The 24,933-nt window shown below is 44.9% G+C and overlaps 1 protein-coding gene across 2 annotated transcripts in view; it reads right to left on the bottom strand.

Annotated features, from left to right (window-relative positions):
- Positions 1-24,933, bottom strand: part of PARD3B (par-3 family cell polarity regulator beta) — a 539,269-nt gene that overhangs the window by 75,714 nt on the left and 438,622 nt on the right. For both annotated transcript variants that reach the window (XM_060281957.1, XM_060281959.1), the window contains exon 21: positions 17,667-17,802. In XM_060281957.1, coding sequence (XP_060137940.1) covers positions 17,667-17,802 — 136 coding nt within the window. The remainder of the gene's footprint in view (positions 1-17,666; positions 17,803-24,933) is intronic.

Raw genomic sequence — 24,933 nt, 5'->3', positions numbered from 1 at the left:
AACTAATAAAGTTATCCACACAATCTCTAGGTGTCTGAGCCACTGACTTTATTTTTCGTTTAAAATAATTATAACAATGCCACTTGTTTGTTAAAAAGCCTTTTTATATTCACAGATAATTGCCTTCTACAACACCCAGCAATACATTCTCATTTTCACATCTTTGCTGAGAAAGTTGGGGGGGGGAGAGAAAGAAACCTCACACTCTTTAGAGTTTGCTGCAAGTTGACAACAATGCAGCCACCACACTTGAAAGCCTTGAAGTTAAACAAACGCAGGATCTCTAACTGCAGATTAACAAGCAGCCGGGCAATTTCAGAACACCTTTAGTGGTGATGTATTTTATCAGCCACAGGACTATTACCAATGAAAATTTATGGCCTGACCTATTCCAAGGAGTTAGGAAAGGATATGTGATAAACACTCACATTTTAACCATGAAGTAAGAGGTCGATCCCTGCCCTTGACACCTAACTGTAGCACCTCATTTCATCTGAGTCTAACATACAGTCAAGGGGCGCGGGTGGCACTGTGGTCTAAACCACTGAGCCTCTTGGGCTTGCCGATCAGAAGGTTGGCGGTTCGAATCCCCGCGACGGAGTGAGCTCCTGTTGTTTGGTCCCAGCTCCTGCCAACCTAGCAGTTCGAAAGCACGCCAAAAAGTGCAAGTAGATAAATAGGTACTGCTCCGGCGGGAGGGTAAACGGCGTTTCCGTGCACTGCTCTGGTTTCACCAGAAGCGGCTTAGTCATGCTAGCCTCATGACCTGGAAAAACTGTCTGCGGACAAACACCGGCTCCCTCGGCCAGTAAAGCGAGATGAGCGCCGCAACCCCAGAGTCATTCGCGACTGGACTTAACTGTCAGGGGTCCTTTACCTTTTAAAATACAGTCAGTGGAGCTGTGGATTCCATGGCATCTGTACCATCAGTTCAGATGAAAAATCATGGCAACTGTAGCACAGTGTACATCAGTTTGCAAAGCTTGTTTGCTTTAAAGCAGGGGTGAGAGTCAAAAGGTGGTAAATATATACCATCAGTCCTGGAAGTGTTCCAAGCTAAACCCCAGCACAGTTATTATACGGGGCTCAGATTTGAACAGGCACTCATCTTCGATCTACGGAAGCTGTCCAATCAAAGTTCTGAAGGCAATTTTTCTCTGCACCACCCTGTGTCCCAACGGCACCACGGCGCTGGCCCGCCAGGAGGGCGCCGTGAGCTGCGCCTACCTGCTGGCTGGCCGGTCCGCCGCGCAGCTGCGCCCACGGCACCTGCGCTGTGCCTGCCCGCCCGCCGCACAGCAGTGCCTGTGGGAAACGCGTTGGGAAACGGGGCGGGAGGGCGCCGGAGGGATCCGGCGCACCACGGCGCCAGGGGCGCTTAAGACGGCCCTGAGGACACTTAACTATTGGCTTTGCCTAAACTCAAATTTCCCCGGTCTAATATCCCTAGTGCAGCAAGATTGTCACATGAGTGCCTGGACTAAAATTGCCTATCAAAAACTTCATTCTTGTGGTTTATCCCCACAACAGCTACTCACTTTGGGTTTTAGTAAAGCAAACAGTTTAATTTGTCAGTGCCTAAATGATATTGGGGGGTCAGAACAACTTGGCCACAATAAGGAAATATCAACAAAAGAAGAGGGCAAATAAAACTGATGGACTATGCCGAGCTGGCAAGACTTACAAGGAAAATCCGAAACCAGCAGGACCAGACTTTCCTAAAGGACTGGAAGAAATTTATGTTGTATTGAAAGACAATTGTAATTACTTAACTACTTAACATCGCTTGTAGGGTTGCAAGAAGTTTTGTAAGGAGGATTATTCAAATTATTGTGAAAAGGACTAAGACTAGCTGATGTAAGAATGGGCTTACAACAATAAGCATAGTAATAAAATGCATAATTAGAAAGGAGTTTAGAAAACCATTAGAAGGGGTTGAAGGAAGTCTCAGGCTGTGATAGCCAAGGGTTTGTTATGTTGTGTTGGAGATGCTGTGCTGCAAAAATTGTGCAAAATATAATAATAATAATAATAATAATAATAATAATAATAATAGTAATAATAAATGCTGTATTCTTAGTTTCAGATTTTACGATTTATGTGGAAATTGTTTTCCATTTGGCTGTGCACTTTCTGATGTGTTTTATTTATTGTTTATGATTTTTGTTATGTTGGTAATTATGTAAACCTTGTCATGTTGTCAGCCGCCTTGAGCATTGTTTTAACTATGGAAAGGTGGCATACAAATAAAATGATGGATGGGTGGATGAACCAGCGGAAGCCCTGCACAAGGCCTTGTGGTTGTGAAGGCTTTCCTTCTGCTTCACCATGCCTCTAAAATTGGCTGGAACCATGGGGGGAAGGGGGGGGGAGGTTGTTCCTTCTGGAAAGCTGAAATGCTTGCACACTGACAACATTATAAGACGAGTGTGATCTTGACTTCCTCTCGGTTTTTCTTTCCTGACATCAGAAAAGTTGGGGTAGCGTTTGTAAAGTTATCAAAAAATAATCTTACTTCTTGGGGGGTGGGGGCGGGAGGGATGTGGTTGTCAAACTTTTAAGAGGAATTCTACTTTTCTTTTCTTAACAAACACATTTAGATGTCAGAAGAAACTGTATTTTATCCTTTGGCATAAATGCCACTAGCATGCTGGATGTCAAGAACAGAGCTGTAATTTGGGAGTGTGTTTCAAACAGGCGAGTGAAGGCTCAAATGGAGAAATATTAGGAATGCGACGTCTTGTTCATCTTCAGAAAGACTTAATGTCAGAAGCCCAAGCACCCTTCACGATTGCTGTGATTTGTGTGCTCTTTTCCACATGGAAGGCCAATTCCAAGTTTGGAATATATGGATACGGGTGCTTCAGCTATGTTAACATTGATGCTTTTGAATTATGGTGCTGGAGGAGACTCTTGAGAGTCCCATGGACTGCAAGAAGATCAAACCTATCCATTCTGAAGGAAATCAGCCCTGAGTGCTCACAGGAAGGACAGATCCTGAAGCTGAGGCTCCAATACTTTGGCCACTTCATGAGAAGAGAAGACTCCCTGGAAAACACCCTGATGTTGGGAAAGATTGAGGGCACAAGGAGAAGGGGACGACAGAGGACGAGATGGTTGGACAGTGTTCTCGAAGCCACCAACATGAGTTTGACCAAACTGCGGGAGGCAGTGGAAGACAGGAGTGCCTGGCGTGCTCTGGTCCATGGGGTCACAAAGAGTCAGACACGACTAAATGACTAAACAACAACAAGGGGTCACGAAGAGTCGGACATGACTAAACGACTAAACAACAACAAACAAGTAAATAACTGGCTTCAAACCCATGCTGTCTGTGACCACCTGTGACATGACTAAACGACTAAACAACAACAACAACACTGGTTTAAGAACACAGCTTAGTTGATGAACAACTTGGATTAAGAACGCTGCAAACCTGGAAGTAGGTGTTTTGGTTTGTGAGCTTTGCCTTGGAAGCAGAACATGTTGAGTGTGTCCCATTTGTAAAATGAGTCCTCTGCTGCTATGGGAAAGCAGGCCTTGGTTTAAGAACGCTTTGGTTTCAAAACGGACTTCCGGAATGGATTAAGTTCGTAAACCAAGGTACCACTGTAATGCTGAGCTTCACGAATGGCAGCTGCAGGTGTCTAGAAAGATTTGGATGTTGGCCTGCAAATGCACAGATAATTCTTAGGGGCTTACCTAACTGTGCAAATGTACATGTAGTGGCAAAGTACAAAAGATTGAGCTTGATGGCCAGACTTGGCTGTGTCTGAGTGCTGAGCATACAATAGAGTGGTACTTGCTGATGTGGAGCCTGTGGAAGTCGGTTGACCTTGATTGGTCTCTCTTGTGGTCAGTGACTTTGTTCTCCCTTGTCAAGTGAAAGGGGATGGACAGAACTCGTTACAAAGCTTTGAGTACAGAGCACGAGAGAGAAAAAAACCCGTATTGATCTGTGGGCACAATTTGTGGATGGGAGGAAATAGTTGAGAAGTAATCTGTAAATAATTAAGGACAAAACGTCGGGTCCCTTTCAGCACAGCTGAAGACAGTACTGTGGGGAAGACAGTACTGGCCAGGATCAGGTCTTCATCACAGGGGGAGGGAATTAACCCCTTCCCCTGTACTCTGATCCTGATTAAAAAAAAACCATGCTGGTATTTGTTAAAGTACCTGCTGGAGCAGTTTGCTTCCCACAGCAAATGGCAACGAAGAGGAGGAGATCTCTGTCAGAAAGGGAGAGAGGGTCAAGCCCTCTCCCTGTTCATCATGGTTCTGATACTCATAATCCCCCAACCCCTGGTTGCTTATGAAATCAAAACAAAAATGAAAGAGATGTGCTAAATGCGACTACACACATGACGTTAACGTGGATTCTTACTAGGCATCTGTATGGCCAAGAAGAGCTGGCAAGCGAGTGAGCAACGGCAGTACTGCAAGCAGGGCCAGCCCACCCATGAGACAAGGTGGGGAGACTGCCTCAGACACATCCAGCCAAAAGTAATGCATTGCCCACTGCAACTATGGCAGACTGCTTGGAGGCCGGATGCTGCTGTCTTGACAACCAACTCAATGCTGTGTCTACAGCAGTCTCTTGATGAATAAGAGACCCTTCTGGTCTCCCCCTAACCCTAGGGAGGAAATGGAGCAGTCTCCCGGGCTTTGCACCTGTCCTTCGTCACACAGAGTGGGCCTCTTTTGCCCCTGCGATGGACCTTGATTCCCATTTCAACCATCTGATAAGATGGATTTGATTCCCCCTTGGTCCTCAATGTTGATCTCCACTCACTCCTTCTTCCCTGGCAGGGCGGAGCTGCCATTCTGTGGCTCGCCTCAGGTGCCCAAATGTATTGGGCCAGACCTGACTGCAAGGAGTACTCAGGACTGGGGAGGAAGGGTAGAAATTCCCTGCTGCTACTTCTCGGCACCAGCTGGTCAGGAGGTTGGCACCAGTTGGCCCTTCCATGTCGCTGGGGCCTTGGAAGATGCCCAGAGGTGCCAAGCTTTGGCGCTGGCCCTGAGGGCACTGAAGACTTATGGGAGTTCTGTAGTGCCTGTTTATTTAACGCTGTCATGAATGAGCCAGCCCAGCCAGCTCTCAGTGAAGGAAGGAGCCAGGATGAGAGAGGGTTAACTACAAGACAGGAAGATTATAGCCGAGAGCCAACTCCCCCTCCCTTAGGAATGCCAACGGATAGCAGCGTTTTGGAGAGTCAGCCAGCGGCTTGCCAGTGTGCCAGTGAAGGACAAAATGCAGGGGCTAGAAATGAAAGCAGCTCAGAGAGCGGGAAGGACCACGGAAGTATACTCTCAGAGAAAGAGGAAGGGATGGGAGCCAGGAGTGGCCCTATGGCCAGGCTGGGTGGCGCAGGCCTGCCAGGGGGGCGCTGCGCAGCTGCACTTGCCCGTCCGCCCGCTGCGCAGCTGCACCCGCCCACCTGCCGCGCCGGGAAACGGGGCCGGGGGGGGCGCTGGAGGGATCCGTCGCACCACGGCGCCAGAGGTGCTTAAGACGGTCCTGATGGGAGCTGACCCCCTTAGCCCACAATCTAGGCTATGGGGGGGGGTCTTCAAGACAGAATACGTCACAAGAGGAAGTTTGGCTGTTTCTGGTCTCCCCGGAAACACCCTCCTTAGAAGGGACATCTTTGATTTATGGACAGACGGCTGTGATAACCACTCTGGTGAACTCTCTGTGTTTTTGAAATAAATCTGCTTTTTAATTAACTACTCTTGTTTGTTATTAAGGCTCTCTGACACATATGGAGCCCAGGAGATGAGATGAGTACTGTTTAAGAAAGTACTCTTTAAGAAAGTAGAACTGGCGTTCCCCAAACAACAGTACCTGGTCCATTTCCTACACTTGTTTTGTGATAACAGCTGCAAAAATACTGACTTCATTTCTCTCTCGCACGTGCTATTATCTAAGCATTTCTTCTTTTCCCCGCCAGGCTGGTCCCAGCTCTCTTGTACTGGGTAGGTGTGGTCTTCTAGGAACATCCAATGCCTACCAGTGTTAACCAATCAAGCGTTAACATCAGCTATCCAACAGCTCCACAAATAACCTAGAGAAAAAAACTAACGTCTTCTCTTTGCTGCCAGGAAAGGACATCATTTTGGGGCAACGCAAGTCATGAGGCAGCTTTGTGAAAGGGATACCACTACAGCACCTTTTTAAAACCAAGGTTTTCTTAAAAGGAGCTAAGAAGTAGGGAAAGGAGTAAGAATGGCCCAATTGACTTTGCCAGCCAGATGGCTTTCAGAAACACTTGAATTCATAGGGCGGGTCGGCAGTGGCTTCCAGGATCACATAAAGTTGTCATATTCCCCATTGCCTGAGAAGACAGGAATGCTATTACTCTCCCAGAGCTGGAATGCCCCCTTTTCAAAAAACACGATCCAATACAAACGTTTGTGGTTTTGGGGAGCCTAACCTACTTGAAACTCAACATCCTGAAGCTGGAATTAATTGCTCATTAAATGCACAAAGAGCTCCTTTCTGAGTCCAAAGTAAGCACAGAACCTTTTGACACGTTATGGAAAAATAATGCAGTTCTCAGGCTTCTTTTTCTCCATTTTACTTTTTTTTGAGGTCTGGATCAGTGCCAGATGCACAATAAACCCCCTGGCCTTTAACACAAACTACGTAGCATGATTCGTCTTCTTTCAGTAACCTTAATTGGGAACTGACAAAACTGAGCATGTTACAAAAGTGTTTCTGTCAAAAACCTGTTGACAGACCATATATTTGGGCCATACTATACAGATTTGACGCCGGGAATGGCTGAGAGGAGATCAAATAACAAAACATGTGATCATTTTTAAAGATGTTATTTATCAACATTTAAATCTTACTTGCAAAAGAGGAAGGGGAATAAAAAGAGTTATGAGGCTGGGTGTAAACAAGGCATCATGAAAGGAAATTGTCATGCTGTCTGCATCTCCCCTACTAGTGAAGAACTACACAATTACTGTGTTTTATGCAGTTCTTGAAGACGAAAAGATAAGCAAGGGAGGAAATTAATGCCACACCGAGGAGCAGGGCTAAGATTATAAAGTAACCAAATCTATGTGTGAAATCTGTAAAGCAATCCCCACAAATGCACAAAGAAGATTACTAATTTTTAGCTATTTTAGGTTCCATGCGTGTGTGCAGGTGCGGACATGCATATTCAGTGGTTCCAATCCAGCAGAGCATGCAAGGAGCAGCTGAAGGGTCAGATATTGGATTGGGCACATGTAGTTCCACCTCCACCTGATCCCACCCCCTCTTAAATATAGGCACAGTTCCCCATTCAAGGCATTGGTTAGAGCATGGCGCTGACAATATCAAGATTGTAGGTTCGATCCCCATATGGGACAGCTGCAAATTCCTGCATTGTGTGGGAATGTTCAGGGTAGCAGATTGTTTACAGATTGCGCCAGCAAGTTCCTTTACTTAGCAGAGTTTACATTCCCCTTTTACATGCACAGCAGATAGCTGGTTGCAAACATGTGTGAACTTCTCACTATTATACAGTTCTTATTCTTATTATACACTATTATACACGATTGAATTGTACGTTCCTGGTAAGTTCCCTTGAATCCCTCTTAAAAAAATAAAGATGCCATAATCTTATTCAAAATCAATAAAAGAAGTTTACTTACATCAGTTCACAGTTGAATTCCTGAAGGCAGACTTAGTTACAAATATGTACATGTGGATCTACCCCATATGGGGGAATAATCCCAGTGCTTCTGCTAGCTGAGAGCTAGCAGAGCAGTCCTAAAAAGCTGGTCAAACAAAGAAGGAAGTCAAAAATAGGGAAGGTTGCTGCTCCCTTTCGTTACCTGGACAGGTGAGGTCACACCCACCTTCTATCACATGCAAAAAGGAGGATGCTCCAGTCAGGAGGTACAGGAAGTTTTGACTAGCTGGACCAAACATTCCCTCGCATGTCTTATCTAGCATTTCAAGGAATGTTGGTACTTGACTGCCTCTCATGGATCGCATCCCACACACGGCAGCGGGTTGATCTGGATGATCTTCAGGGTCCCTTCCAACATTACAATTCTACGATTCGATCCAACCAGGGATATGTACCTGTTTCAGCAAGTGCACAGTCCCAACAGGATCATGACAACAATACCCTCCTCGGCTTAGAATGCTTTTCTTAGCAGGAGCAAAGAACACCCAAATATACCAAGGCCCCGATATACTCAATTTCCTGTAATTTTCTTTCTGAGGTTAATAGGAAATTCTGTGTTTGAGTTCAAAGGATTTTCACTCAGATCTCTAAAGAGGAGACCAAAGGCTTAAATTATTACAGAGAACAATATACAAAACTTATTGATACCAGGCTAGTATAGCCATATGTAGATTTTTTCTTTAAAAAAATCTGGGAACCTGTTCTTGATTTTTTGATTGTTTTAAAAAGCAGGTATCACTTTTATAACTACAGCCTTGCCTGCTTTGATTTGCAGAGATGGACCAAAAAAGGTTAAGTAAAATACGTTAATAATCCAGATATGGGACAAATGGTATAGGATTCTATAATTTCTCCTCACGCTGAGAAAGTACAAGCAGTCCAGGAGTGAAGGCGGCGGGTTCTGTGTTAGAAAGTAATCCGAGAAAAAATAAGCAGATTTCAGTCCTGATCTGAATATTCAATAATTCTAACCAGAACCATAGCTGTCAAGTTCTCCCTTTTTTAAAAAGGGAAATTCCCTTATGCTGAATAGGCTTCCTCGTGAGAAAAGGGAAAACTTGACAGCTATGACCAGAACTTCTTACTAGGGTGGCACTAATTATATCAAAACCTGAAGTTCTTTTTCAAAAAACAAATAAATCCAGAATTTGCGCATTAACGTTGTGCATCAAAAAAAACGAAAACACCCTCAACTGAATAAATATTTTCTCTCTCTACTTTCTAAGGAAGCTGGGCATTTTCAAATAATGATGTGTACCTGTATATTTAATTTGTTGTGTTTTTATTTTGAGCTAGAGTGGTGAGGCACTCCTGCAGAAAGAAAGCTTCAAAATAAAATTTTAAAAAAACATAAAAGGGAAAAAAGCCATTTTCTTCTTCCAAGCAAGCAAGATTTATTTATTTAGTAATCAATAAAAAGAAGACAAGTGGAAGTCGGTTTACAGATGAAGGATGGATATATTGGTTTATGAAATATAGTCGATTCAGGAGAGACATTGGAGATAATAATTTTGGTTTATGTATAATTTTTGATTTACGTTTTAGTTTGTTTATCTGGATTATTTGGAATATTCGTATCATTTTCATTGTGATATTTTATTATTATTATTTCCTTTGTATTTCTTTTTTTCTTGCATTTTAAATCTTAATAAAGAATTTAAATAAAAAAATAGTGTTCAACTTTTTATTTTGTGCTGTTGTGATCCTTTTGAGTCATAAAGTATTTTTTATGTTGCTCAAAGGAGCAAAAAGTTATTTTCTTCTGAGTTTTAGGCTGATGAGCTCCTGCAAAATAAAGCAATAACAAGAACCATCTTCAAAGGGATGAGCATTTCCCCCTCCCCCACAGAGATATAGGGAATTTTTGTTCTGTGCATGGGCAAAAACGCATGACCAGCATTCCACAATTTTCCTTCCCTGCTGAAAGACAACTGGGGAGGAAGCCAAAACACAACAGAATGGTGGGAATAATGGAGAGGTACTGGGAGAAAACCACTGGGTCCACAGCAGAAACAAAAAGCAACAGCAATACAATCACTGTGTAAGAAAGGGAATTGCAGAACACCATGAAGACAAAGCATTGTTGCTTGTTTGAAATGATATTTTTGGCCTGACTTCCAAACAACGATCAGTTTCACTAGTTAATATTATGGTTGTTATTTCTTCAGACCCTCTCCAAGTGTCCCTATTTCCCAGGGACTGTCACAGATTCACAGAAGCCATCCCAGTTTCTGATTTGATGCCGGAATGGCACACTTTTCCTTAGGACGCCCCTATTTTCATTGGATAAATGTTGGAGTTTGGAGTTATATTGGAGAATATGCGCCGCTTGCAGACTTAACATATAGAATAAGAGAACGAGAAGAACACACGTTTAAGGAAGATTGGAAAGCATTTATTGAATATACGGGGGAAATTGTGTACACTTGAAAACGCTGGCAGCATTAAGGTAAATCCAACAGTGTAAATAAGTTTTGACGGATGTAATAATGGAATACTGAATGGTTTAGTTTTTGTAAAAATGTGCAGGGATTTATGATATGCAAAATGAACCATGGAAAGAGAAGAAGGGAAGTCACCGATATTTTAGTAAGGTAAAGGGACCCCTGACCATTAGGTCCAGTCGTGACCGACTCTGGGGTTGCGCTCTCATCTCGCATTATTGGCCGAGGGAGCCGGCGTATAGCTTCCAGGTCATGTGGCCAGCATGACAAAGCCGCTTCTGGCAAACCAGAGCAGCATGGAAACGCCGTTTACCTTCCCGCTGTAGCGGTTCCTATTTATCTACTTGCATTTTTGACGTGCTTTCGAACTGCTAGGTTGGCAGGAGCTGGGACCGAGCAACGGGAGCTCACCCCGTCACAGGGATTCGAACCGCCAACCTTCTGATCAGCAAGCTCTAGGCTCAGTGGTTTAACCACAGCGCCACCTGGGTCCCTCACCGATATTTTAAGGATGTTTAAATGAGTATTCTAAATTGTAAAACAAATTGCTCCGTTCCCAGGCCCGTCCTAGCCATAGAGGCTAGTGGCGCGGAGAACCACGGCGCCGGGCGCTGGAAGGGCGCCAAGTGAGCGCAGGGTTCCGGCGATCTGGCCAGGACTGCGCTCCACGAGCTGAGAGGCAGCGCCGCATCTCTCTCCTTCTCCGAGGACTCCGTGCTGTGCCTCCTTCTCATTTCCCCAGCGCTGGATTCCGCTCAGTCGAGCTTTGCCACCAGCGCGCGCACAGCGCCCAAGCAGCTCTTGCTGGTCCCGCGGTGCGTGCGCTGGTGGCGAAGCTTGACTGAGCGGAACCCAGCGCTGGGGAAACGAGAAGGAGGCGCAGCGCGGAGTCTTCGGAGGTGGCCTCCCGCTGCTGCCGCAGTCTGCTTGGCACTCCCGGGCCCTTGGAGAGGCTCTGGAGGGGGGCGCTGGAGGGACCTAGCGCCAGGGCGCTGGATGGGCTTAAGACGGCCCTGTCCATTCCTGTTATGCTCTTAAGGCTGACTTGCTACGAGGTGGTGCTGGGATGTTCTTAAGCCACTGCAATATGGGGGAATGGAATCTAGGGTAGAATCATGGGATATTTTCCTTTTATAAAGCTGCTTTCCCCAACACATTCTTTAAAAAAGGGATGGTTAGAAAGGCCTCTGTCCAAAGCTCCGCCCCATTACATCAGCAGCAAAAGGCCACTTGCTAACGCCAGCTCTATCCTTGGGCGCTTGCCCACACACACACACTTGTTTTAAATATGTGTCCACACGTACAAAACCGGTATACATCAATGCATTTGAAAGAGGGACTGTTCTTAGCCTGTGGACTCATGGCAGATGCCATCCAAACTGAACACTCGGTTAGATAGTGAACGGTGAATAACACGGCAGCTGCTATACATTAGCAGGACGTATTGTAAAGGAAAGCTGGCTTAGCTAGCATGGCTAACTGACAAGAAACACAGGGAGAACCTATCTAGCATTAACTGTACATAAGAAGGGGTCACCAGCTGCTTTCCCCCCAAGTGAATACCCTATACAGGGAAAGGGAAAAACCTTTTTAACAGCAGGATTTCCTCTCGTCTCAGCACTATGCGCCTTCACCAGAACAAAGACTTGGAACGTTGAGGAGCTGCAGTAAGTTTTCAATTTAATCACAATTATGGAATTAGCCTTTTCTCTTCTCTTATAGGAAACAAGTCAGCTGTTGCTCAGTCCCTGTTCCCAGGGAGGGAAAGCTAGTTGTAAGTAGCCTGTCTGCTAGTGATCATGGTCTAGGGTAGACCAAGGGGGAATATCCATACAAAGGCAGCAAGAAACAGGGTCTAAATTTTGGGTTGCAGCTGGATGCAGCACCAGCAGAGAGAAAAAACGTTTGCAAGGACGTTCCCAGCAGCCTGTAGCCCAGTGATCTACATGAATTATGTTAGTGCAAAATTCAGTTTAACTCCCGAGGGCGTGCAAAATTTAGAAGATCCATATTTGAGAAGATCCTTTTGGGGGCACCAAATTTTGGCCTCACTCAGGATGCCATATTACCAAACATTAGCAAAATCCACCCCTGGGATGGTGTTGAGGGGAAGGGGAGGGTGTTGGGGTTTTATTCTTCTTGGTTTGCGTGTGTTTTATTCTTGTTTCTGTCATGTATTTTGTACTTTTATGTTGCATTTTTCTTTTGCAAACCTCCCTGAGATATGCAGAGGAAAGGCAGTATATAAATTTAATGACTAAAATAAAATATATACAGTGGTACCTCCGTTTATGAACTTAATTCGTTCCAGAGGTCCATTCTTAACCCGAAACTGTTCTCAACCTGAGGCACGCTTTCGCAAATGGGGTCTCCTGCTGCCGCCGTGCCGCTGGCACGCGACTTCTGCTTGCATCCCGGGGCAAAGTTCTCAAGCAGGAGCATCTACTTCCAGGTTAGCAGAGCTTGTAACCCGAAGCGTTCGTAAGGAGGGCGGTACGTAACCTGAGGTTCCACTGTATGTGTCTCTCTCTCTCTCTCTCTGTGTGTATATATATAGAGAGAGAGAGGGGGGGAGAGGGGGAGAGGGAGGGAGGCCAGAAATGGGACATTGTGTTGGAAGCTAGTGCCTTTAGTCCAGGCAGGTAGGAAGTTTGACAGGAGGAATGTTGGGTACCAACAGAAAGGCCTACGATGAGTAATGAGGAACAGATGGCAGCCCAGAGCTGCCACAGGCAAGTTTCTGTTCCAATCCCCAAAAGTGGAGGGCAGGAGCAGATAAAGGAATTTTACTGTCTATATGCGAAGAGCAAGTTCCTGAGTTGGAACGCCCTGAACTGTATTACTTCAAAATGCAACTGTGGACCACTTGTCTGCAAACTATCTCATATACAGTGGAACCTCGGTTTTCGAACGTCATCCGTTCTGGAAGACCGTTCGACTTCCGAAATGTTCAACAACCGAGGTGGAATTTCCGGTCGGCAAAGTCCATTGGGGGAAAAAATAGAGAAACACGCCTCGGTAGCTGTTCGACTTCCGAGGTGTGTTCGAAAACGGAAGCATTGTTGGTGTTTGAAAGCCGAAACATTCGATTTCTGAAGCGTTAAACAATTGAGGTTCCACTGTATATATGGGACACCACATGCAGTTTGAAGTGGTATAGCCTAGAAACAGATCTACTGAAAAGATTAACTTTTGGTCTAGAGCAGAAGCTAAGGGGAATTTTGCTAAATAGGAGGAAGGGGCTTTCTTAAAAAATGGAGGACATTGCTCTGGGACAGGAAGCGGCTTAGCTTTGTAAATGCTGGATAGTTCCCTTTCCTGTATCTCACAGTGCTTCCCAACTCACCAACAAAATTTATATACTGCTCGATTGTAAGAAAGTCACTAAGAAAATATATAATGGAATTGTGGATGAAAACAGTTAAAAAACAGATACTTTAAAATACTAAATTATTGAAATCAACGGCAGGCAAAACAACAATAACAGCATGTAAATCTTACATGTCTGAATAGGCTTGCCTAAACAAAAATGTTTTAAACAGGCACCAAAAAAAGCACAGCAAAAGCTCCTGGCTGAAGTCAACAGGCAGGGAGTTCCACTATTTATTAGATGCCGCCACACTAGAAGACTGATTTCTTACAACGATGGAATGAGTTCCAGGTGGACCTGCAACAGAGCCAGTTCCGTAGATTAAAGCAGCCAAGCGGGCACGTTTGGGGAAACACAATCCTGCAAATAACTTAGTCCCAGGCTGTTAAGGGATTTACCATATTTTCCCGTGTATAACATGCCCCCGTCTATAAGACGCCCTCTAGTTTTGGGGACTTAAAATTAAGAAAATAGGGGAAAATAGCCCAGAGTTGTTGAGCTTTGTTGGGGGAGGATGGCCCACAGTTTTTTTGAGAGAGAGATTGCAGAAAACCTCTCACCCGCAAGACAGAAAGTCTCAATCACACTCATCGCTCACAAAAAAAACGGCTCCCAATCACCAGTCAAAATGTCACTGCAGCGGCCAATCAACAGCAGCCCTTGACCAGCCAATGATCAACTGCCCTATCGCCGCAGATAATATTCTGAAGTCGACAATACTGTGGGCAAACTCTGACAGTCCAGGAATTGCCATAGCTGTCACACACACAAGGCGATTCTTCTCGCCGCTGAGGCTACCCGGGTCTCCAGTGGCAGAGCTCGTTTTCTGCACTGGCAGAACATTGGGCTGAACCCCTTCCAACTTCATGATTCTGTGTGGAATTCTCCCTCTTTCCAGGGGACGTTTGTGATCCTCTTAATTTTCAATATGACATGCTCCCAAACCAAATAGCAACCACAGTTGGGAGAACCTGGGCAGTTGATGGAATCAACGCAACGCCTGAGATTTTTTTTTTTTTGCCAGTGAGGTTGGGCGAGTGTGATTCCCGGCCAGCCTCCTTGCATTACAAGTCGCCAAGTTAATATTAGCACAAATGCATTTGAATGAGAAATAGAAACAGCCTTGAAACTCCTGATATCAATCCGAGGGACTGAGAGCTTTAAAGCTATCTGGGGTGCTTTGATTAACAACTTCTCCTCTCAAAAAACATGTAGCCTTGGGAATCAGTAATCTTAGGGTATTACACCTAATAGAAATGGCTTAAAGAGGATTACCCAGAAGAGACCTTTGTGAGGCTTTGGAGACTATATGGGGCCGCAGGTCTGAGCTCCCACAGCAAGGTAATAAAGCCCTTCAAGGTTTGATAAGAAATGGGAATCCGCAGCCTGCTCCCAAAGCTTCATTGACCAGGTCTGGGATTATTTGCTGGGATATCCATTATTCTTTAAACATCTATCCTGGGAGCGCAGGCATGTTATTTACGAGCATCGTTCGGTGAATAGTTTCCTCTTTTTTTTTTAAAAAAAAAAAGAAACCTAAGCACTAAAACTTTGTATATTTGCCAAATAAGGTTGACTTCATCAGGAGTACGTTAAACTGATTTATTCAGCAGAAATCCCAACAAGAATATCTCTGTTAGAGCCTACCAAAAGTCACTATGCAGTGAGCTAGCTATTGCGTTCATAGTAACTCTTCCTTGGGCTCGATGTTCAGCAAGAAACACAAGCAAATGGAAAGAGGAAGGAGAGAAGCAACACCTGGGTATGGTGAACTCCACAGTTTGAAATAAGAGTCAATAATATATTGTGCAGACAATTAGCAGCGAGGCTAGAAGTTAAAAATGCTGCTTTCTCGGAAGCAGCACCCGCCCTGTGGAACGCCCTCCCATCAGATCAAGGAAATAAACAACTATCTGACTTTTAGAAGACATCTGAAGGCAGCCCTGTTTAGGGAAACAAAATAAAAAAAATCCTCCCAGCAGCACCTTAGAGACCAACTAAGTTTGTCATAGGTATGAGCTTTCGTGTGCATGCGCACTTCTTCAGATACATACACTTCAGATACACTTCAGATACACTTCTTCAGAAGTGTGCATGCACACGAAAGCTCATACCTATAACAAACTTAGTTGGTCTCTAAGGTGCTACTGGAAGGAATTGTTTTAATTTTGTTTCGACTACGTCAGACCAACATGGCTACCTACCTGTAACTGTTTAGGGAAGTTTTTAATGTTTGAAGTTTTATTCTGTTTTTAATGTTCTGTTGAAACCGCCCAGAGTGGCTGGGGAAAACCCAGCCAGATGGGCAGGGTAGAAATAAACAACAACAACAACAACAACAACAACAACAACAACAACAACAACAACAACTCTAAATTGGCTTTGTGATGTCACACAAACATACCTTATTGTCTATGTCACATTGTAATATCATCGCACTGACAGCATGACCTGCAAGCAGTTGGGGTCTTGTTGCCAGCAAGAAGGATTCAATATATTGTTTCACAAAATGCAGCCAAAGCACAAAACCACGAGAAACACAAAAACTTCCCAAATGTTAAATGGCCACACAAAATCCCCCCCCTGCCTCTTTTCCATGAAAGTTGTTTGCTTTGTGGACATTTAGGACAGCCTCAATGTTACATCAGCTTTAGTTTTGGCAACATGCTTGGACGTAGAATGCAGAATAGTCCACGGTGTATTATATACGCTGAAGGTATTTACAGCTTTCAATGTTAAGGCATCATCATAAAAACCAGGGGAAACTGTTTTAACAATTTCAGTCATTTCCGCTCCTCTGCCATGTGATAAGAGAACAGCCAGTGTCGTCTCAGAGTGGGTAGAATTTAAGAGTCTAGCACAGGGCACAGAAGCAGAGATAGTCATTTATGCTTACACAATCAAAGGGACTCCACTTTATAGCTTACTTAGCATAATGGCCAGTTTATCCCTGAAAGGCCCCGAGCCTTTCACAGAGCAGTTATTAACTTGGGGAGGGAAAGCGAGGCTCGATCATAATTCTGGAGAAAGGAAATCAAATGCCATTACCTGCTTTCATATGAACATGTGGCAACTTGGCACATATAGGATCGGGTTGGGCAGGGCCGGCTCTACGGCCAGGCTGGGTGGCGCAGGGTGTCACGGCGGCGCCCCGCCAGGGGGGGCGGCACACAGCCGTGCCTGCCTGCCCACCGGCCGCTCCGCCACGCAGCAGCACCCTCGGCGACCGCGCTGCGCGCTGAGCCCACCCACCCGCCGCGCTGGAAAACGGGGTGGCGGAGGGATCCTTTGCACCACGGCACCAGAGCACCAAAGGTGCTTAAGACGGCCCTGGGGTTGGGGTGGGGAGGCAGTAAAAAATATGCTACATGACGACAGCAGACCCCTGGTGAGGATGAGTCCTTCATTCCATCACATGCATCTATCTCAATTAGCCTAGCTGAACATGAAACCAACTGAAGAACGACGCAGCAACTGAAATATATCAATTGCCATGCTCATCTGTTAGACCATAAATAGTGGCACTGGTTCTTCCTTAGCTACCAAAATCTACATCACTCTTGCTTTCAAGCACTTCTGTTGTAGCCACAGATGAAAACGAATTGTCTGCAGGTAAATACACACAGCCCCATCTAGATGAGCAAGTAAGCAGGCAGAAGGTGTGAGCTATTAAAAGTGTCGCAGGGTGGCGAAGGAGGGATGGCACACTCTGTCCCTCCTCTGCCAGCCCCCAATAGGCTACTAATTTTTTTCACAGGCTAGTAACTTATGTGGGCTTATTTGCAAGGCTAGCCAACACATACAGTGGTCCCTCGACTTACAAACTTAATCCGTTCTGAATGCACATTCGTAGGTCGAAAATTTCGTAAATATATATATATATTCGGAAACATTCGTAAGTCAAGGAAACCACATTAAAAATTTGTAAGTCGAGGAAACCGCATTAAAAAACTCCAACGGTTTCCGTTCGGATGTAGAAAAATTAATAAGCGTGCGGCCATTTGTCCCATTCGTAAGTAGAAAACATCGGATGTCGAGTAATTCATAAGTCAAGGGACTATTATACTTCTCAATGAATTATTTGGGAAACACAACTAATTTTCTCATGTTGTCCCCATAATACTCGACACATACTTATTAGACTTCAGCTGAGCACCTTACCCAGTGCTGATCATAATCAGATGGCCTTCCTCTGCCCTCCTCTTCGTCGTAGAAAGGCAAGCCTTCCCGTCTTGCTTGATGGTACTCCTTCCGTAACTTCTGGATGCGGTCTGCAGTCCCAACAGCTGGATGGTCACTGGAGAATGAAGAAAATATGGCATAAGTTGCATCAGATGGCATTTCATCGTCAGGAGATGAGAGCGCAGAGTCCAGGTGGAATTCATTTTCAGTTCAAGTTGTAGTGGAAACTTTCATTTTGGATATGTGCACAAGGAGGCGAGTTAGGGCTCCTGCTTGCACCGTTTACACCAGGGGTTGGCAACCTAAGGCCCATGGGCCACAAGCAGCCCATGGGGGTCATTTAACTGGCCCATGGACCCCCGCCGCATGCTCACTATATAAAAAGGTGCGGAGCAGGGTGGGGACCGCCTTCTGCAACACAGGCTGGCTTCCCATTGGCTGCAGGAAGCTCCTGCAGCCAATGGGAAGCTCCGCATGCCTCCTCCGTGCCAGAAGGAGCACAGGAAATAGCATTTGTGCATGCGTGCGCACACATGCCGGCCCACCACGGCATCTGCGGGACCATGAACCGGCCGAAGCCACAAAAACTTTGCCGACCCCTGGTTTACACCTTGCCTCCAAGCTACAAATTCAAGAAAGCAAAATATTTAACAAATGAAATGGAACAAAAGTTAATATTCATTTGGCTCTGTTTACATTGCAAGTTTGTTTTGGGTCACCACAGAGCTCAACCTGAAACAAGACCTGAATGTTCCTGCCACAACTTAACTTTCAACCTGCTACTTAAAACAAAAGTGTGTTTTCATGAAACAATTCCCCGGCTTGACTGCAATGATTGCTATGGCTCGGTTGGCTACTGAAGTAATTTGTTCACAGTTAGAACACTGTGGTTGAAAGCGCTCAGAGATAGTTGGGTGGGAGCAAGGAGACAGTGATGTTTGAGATGCACGACCAGCCTCTAAATTACAGTAATATTAAGCTTGCATCAGATGCATAAAGCTAAGAAAGAAATGAAAGTGTATGTGGGGGGGGGGAAGTACTGCTAGCTGGCTAAGATTTATATTTCCTGTCTTATGCGGGTTTAAATATAAAAATACTAAACTAATTTGATTCACAGAGACGTTTATGGATGCCATATATACATTCCCCATGCCTGCCCAATGTAGGTATTAAATGTCAAGAGAGAGGGAATAGTTTTTGATGAATGAGGCCTCATTGGGTAAATAATATAGGCACACTGTGGAAACTAAGCGCCTGAATACTTCCCTTGATCTGGGCACTATATGTCTGTTGATGCAGCCTAGAATAGCATTAGTTTTTTTGCTGCTGCACCACACTGTTGCCTCGTGTTGAGCTTTTGGTCCACCAAGACCCCTAGATCCTTTTCACATGTACTGCTAGTAAGCCAGGCGATCGCCGTCATTTATTGGTGCAGCCCGAAGAATTGATGCTTTTGAACTATGGTGCTGGAGGAGACTCTTGAGAGTCCCATGGACTGCAAGAAGATCAAACCTATCCATTCTGAAGGAAATCAGCCCTGAGTGCTCACTGGAAGGACAGATCCTGAAGCTGAGGCTCCAAATGAGGCCACCACATGAGAAGAGAAGACTCCCTGGAAAAGAGCCTGATGTTGGGAAAGACGGAGGGCACTAGGAGAAGGGGACGACAGAGGACGAGATGGTTGGACAGTGTTCTCGAAGCTACGAACATGAATTTGACCAAACTGCGGGAGGCAGTGCAAAACAGGAGTGCCTGGCGTGCTTTGGTCCATGGGGTCACGAAGAGTCAGACACAACTAAACAACAACAACAACAACAAAGAACTTTCCTGGTATTGATGTCAAGCTCCCTGGTTGGTAGTTACCTGGGTCTTCTTTTCCCCCAATTTTGACGTTGGGGACATTTCCCCACCAATCTGTAGGGACCTCACCTGCTCTCCAAGAATTCTCAGACAGAGGCTCTGAGATTAGGCTACCCTTGGGTGCAGCTCATCAGCCCCTGGAGGTATGAATTCATTTAAAGTAGCTAGGTGTTCCCTTACCACCTCTGTTCCTATCTTGGGCTGCAGCTCCCTCCTTACATCATTTATTCTGTTGTCACCAGGTTGGGCATGGCTTTCCTTTTGGGTGAAGGCAGAGGCAAAGTAGGTGTTGAGCACTTCCGCCTTCTCTCTGTCACCCAATAGCATTTCTCCATCTTCTCTAAGCAGAGAACCTACAACTTGCTTGTTCTCTCTCTTGCTTTGAACATAGCTGAAGAAAACCTTTATTTTTAACCTTGTTAATGGGGAGGCTTGCAGTGGGGGCTCAGTGTGTCAGTGAGAGTTGGGTGCCCTGACTGCCATAAGCGAGAGCACTTTTCACCAAGGCAAAGAACACTCGGCTGATTTGGTGAGGTTGCAGGCACCGTCGTCTTCACAACATAATGTGAGAAGCTGCCCTTGGTGGAAGCGCCGTCTATAAAACACTATCTGTCGGCAAATCTATATGGCGGAATAGCAAGTTGGCTTTACGGGCCATTTTTTTGTGGGGCAGCAAACCTCTTCTGAGAAACCTTCTGCAGGATAATTGCAAGCTTAACCTGGCCCCGAGTCTTAAATACTAAGGGCTACAGTGGTACCTCTACTTACGAATGTTTCTACTTACGAATGGACCTCCGTCCGCCATCTTGGATGCGGTTTAGATAGGATTTTTTCTACTTACAATTTTTTTTCTCCCAATGCATTCCCATGGGATTCGACTTGCAATTTTTTTCTACTCACAAATGTGCGTTTGGAACGCATTAAATTCATAAGTAGAGGTACCACTGTAAATAAAAAACCAAGCTGCTGTTTGCTTTAGAATGAACTTTCGCCAGCAGATTGCCCACAATTTAGCTGCAGGTTGGAGCTACGAAGCTCCATATTACAATAAGAGTGAAATTCTTCTGAAAGGGGTGGGTTGGTGGGTGGAAGCTGAGGAAGGTCAGTATTGGCAGTATACCCCCATTTTATCCCCCAAACATAAAATTTCTTAATAACTGTCCACATAGTTAGAAGTACTGGCTTTTAAAAGGTTTCATATAATTGGGGAGAGAAATATGAACTGAGAAACCAATGCAGAGTCAGGACAGGGAGAAGCACCCCATTTCAAGTCCCCAAGCAATGTGAAAGAAATGACTGTGAAGCCCCATCATTTAAGAGTTCTGAATTTCAACTTGGCTCCTGACAATTACATGAATATATGAACCACATTCAAACTCACCAGATGAATTCAATCAGGGCCAGGCAAATATCGCATACATAATCTATTAGTTTACCCCAAAGAAACCGAAGCATTGAATTCAAACAGAATGAAGTCATCAGTAATAAAAAAGAGAAACTGATAAGGCAATATTAAAAAAAAGACCACCATCTTCTCACATTTTCACGAAAAATCATACTTTGACTGCAACCTATTCTCCCATCTGCCTATAAATACATATATTTAAAAATATGGATTTGATCAGATACCAATTCTAAAGCAAAGGAATGGAGAAGATGCGGGGGGGGGGGGTAGTTGCATAGGGTGAACAAATGGTTGTCCTGAAAAGAAATCAGACCTTGAAATAGAAAGATAAAAGAATTATACCAACTTCAAAAATAATACTTAAAAAATTTATACAATAAAGAATCTCACTGGAATGCATCAATAAGACTTGTGATCAGCATTTAAATTGTAAGGTGGTTAAAGAGAGCTACATTATCTCTTTCTTTTTACGGCTGCCCTGAAACTACAGTTTTGGAATGGAAAAGGGACGCGCTACGATTGAACCCACCACTGCCACTATTTCTGAATTGCCTTCGATTTCTCCTGGTGCTAAACTTTCATTGTTCAACTATTGTCAGTCCAAAAAACTAGGTGTCTAAGTCCCCAAGCATAGTGAACGAATTGTGCAGTCCCCATACATTTCTGTACTCTAGCCCAGATGTGTCTTAAATGCTCCAAAAGTTGTTTTGTTTGTTTGTTTGTAAAAAACAAAAATGGCCAAGGTGAGAACAGGATGCTGGGCTAAACGGACCTCTTACGTCACTCGATGTAGTCCTGCCACGTGCTTCATCCTGCTCATATGCAACTCCTAAAGTTGGTGGGCCCTCAATTCTATGGCTAAATTGTTGTTGTTGTTGTTAGAATATATATACTGCCCTATACCTGAAGGTCTCAGGGCAGTTCACAGAACAAAATGAAAATATAAAACCCCAAAATATATAATCAAAATAAAAACAACCCAATAACCCTCCCACCCCCACCCCCAATTTAAAAGGGCATAGGGCAGGCTTCCTCAACCTCGGCCCTCCTACAATTTCCATCATCCCTGACCACTGGTCCTGCTAGCTAGGGATCATGGGAGTTGTAGGCTGTCCAAAAACATCTGGAGGGCCGAGGTTGAGGAAACCTGGCATAGGGTGTCCCTTGGGGATGTGCTAAAGAAATGTCCACTGCTGTTTTAAAATCAAAATTCCCTCCCTTCCAACGGGCAGCATTGTGCAGCCACAAGCCTGCCATGCAGCATTTCGGGAAAGGCACCACCAAACTCACAGAATTCTGTCCAGTGACACAGCACCGACAGAAAATAAGAAATTGGGCGCTGCCTCCAGCTGCGGAGCTTCATAAAAAACAACAACAACCCCTCACAATTCTGTCAAACTGGTCTTTGTCCACTGTCAAAATCACTGATTGAATGGGCTGCATACTCCGTCTTATCTCCTTTAAAGCAGGGGTCCTTAAACTTTCTACCCCCAGGTCCCACTTGAGAGTGCTGAAAATTTTCGAGACCCAGCAGTCACAAAATGGCGGCAGGAGGAGGCAGAGTCTGGCACAAACAGCTGGCAATTACTGGCATAATTTTCTAAAGGTAAAGGTAAAGGGACCCCTGACCATTAGGTCCAGTGGTGACCGACTCTGGGGTTGCGCGCTCATCTCGCATTATTGGCCGAGGGAGCCGACGTATAGCTTCCAGGTCATGTGGCCAGCATGACAAAGCCACTTCTAGCGAACCAGAGCAGCACATGGAAACGCCGTTTACCTTCCCGCTGTAGCGGTTCCTATTTATCTACTTGCATTTTGTTGTGCTTTCGAACTGCTAGGTTGGCAGGAGCTGGGACCAAGCAACGGGAGCTCACCCCGTCACAGGGATTCGAACCGCCGACCTTCTGATCAGCAAGCCCTAGGCTCAGAGGTTTAACCCACAGCGCCACCTGGGTTATACCAATACTTAATCCATCATTGCTAGATTATTTGCCACCTCCTCTGGCCCTTTGGTCTTCTGAGGGGTACCTACCTTTCCTCCCCACCCAATTGTCTTCTAGCTAACTTAACTCTGTATGCAAGGACTTGCTGGTGGTGGCACTGGGCAACCTCTGGCACCGGGGCCTACTGGAAAATGCCCCAAGGCCCCCTTCCTGAGAGAAACGACCTTACTTGGTCAAATTCAGGCATCACGTCACAGCTTTACCCACATTGCCAGTTAAAATAATTCCACAACCAAGCACCCAAACTGGGTTGAGAACTTCATTAAGAGTAAAACCAGGGCGCTTTGTTGAGCAGATCTACTAACAACGATCAACAGAAAGGAATGCAAACTAAATTTAAGTAGCTGGCTAAGGGGCAATGGGGTTGCTGGGAAACATCCCCAAACTCCCAAGCAAGAAATGGATATCCCAATATAACATTATTCATGCATGATGTTCCATGCACACTGCCTCTGACCCTTTGTGATAAAGCATGGAGAGCCATGGATGTTGCCCAGCTGGTTCAGTCATGTTCCTTCAGTAGTTGCTAAGTGTGCAAAACAAGTTTAATTTAACATGTAATGTTTTGGGGAAGCAATCAACGAAGGAGGGGGGGAGCATTATTTAACCCTGTTGTATTATTATTAGATGGCATTTCATACTACAGCATTCTGAGCACCTCAGTGTGGCAATGGCACTTCCATAAAGCAGGTGCCGTTCTTTCATGTTATCATGTTATCTACAACCTCTCCTGGACAATGACAGCTCTCTTTCCCAAGCTCTGGGAGGAAGACCTTTCATTGCCTACAGACAGCCACTCAATCTTAAACAACTCCTCACCCACAATAATACAACCACCAGACTTAACATGGACACTGGTACCAGAGCCTGCAATAAACCCAGATGCCAACTTTGCTGCCACATACACCCGGACAACGCCATTACTGGCCCCAACAACATCCAACATACCATCTCAGGACTATTTAATTGCTCATCTTCTAACATTGTGTATGCCATCAAATGCCAACAGTGCCCTTCAGCTCTCTATATTGGACAAACAGGCCAAACCCTACGCCAAAGGATAAATGGACATAAATCTGACATCAGGAATCACAAGACAGAGAAACCAGTAGGAGAACACTTCAATCTCCCAGGACATTCTATACAAGATCTCAAAGCAGCTGTTTTATTACAGAACAATTTCAGAAACAGACTGGAAAGAGAAGTTGCTGAATTGCAACTCATTAGCAAGCTTAAAACCATGGAGCCACCTGGAATGAACAGAGACATAGGATTCTTATCTCATTATACATGATCAAGCTTTCCTTAGCACCTCAGCCCTTGCTCCCCCCCCCGCAAGACCAATTGCAGTCATTAACAGTCGTTAACAGTCATCAACAGGTTTACCACTCCTATCAGCCCATCACCCATTCCCATCACCCCCACCCCCACCCTCTGAATATACATAAGGGTCTGGCTACTTCTGTTTCAGTGTATATGATGAAGTGTGCATGCACCCGAAAGCTCATACCAAAATAAAAACTTAGTTGGTTTTTAAGGTGCTACTGAAGGAATTTTCTTATTTTGTTTCATGTTATCAGTTCAATATCAGTGGCACACAATATGTATCGCTAGGCCTCAGGTACCGCACAAAGGTACCTTGTCTGCTTCATCCCTGAGAATCTGATTTGGATGTCAATCAACAGAGCAACTGTTTTTTTTTTTTTTTGTAACGACTGATGTCTTACTGGGCTTCCTTTAACAAAACACAGTGCGCAGGTGGATTTTGTTTCCGAATAAAAGTATTTTGCTCCTGGGGCCTTTCATGTCTAAATTCATATTGTTGAACTCATATTTTCAAACTGCAGGCGATGGCAGCAGAACTTTGGGTTTAACACCGTGTCTGTCTGCCCCCATCATGTAAAAAGTGAGGGCTGGGAGGGCAATTTCGTAGCAGAAGAGGAACACGGGTGAAATGAATTAAACCCTCTGGCTGCCT

This window comes from Zootoca vivipara, chromosome 1, assembly GCF_963506605.1.
Source record: "Zootoca vivipara chromosome 1, rZooViv1.1, whole genome shotgun sequence".
Classification (NCBI taxonomy): domain Eukaryota; kingdom Metazoa; phylum Chordata; class Lepidosauria; order Squamata; family Lacertidae; genus Zootoca; species Zootoca vivipara.
This window is presented reverse-complemented; position numbering and strand designations above follow the sequence as displayed.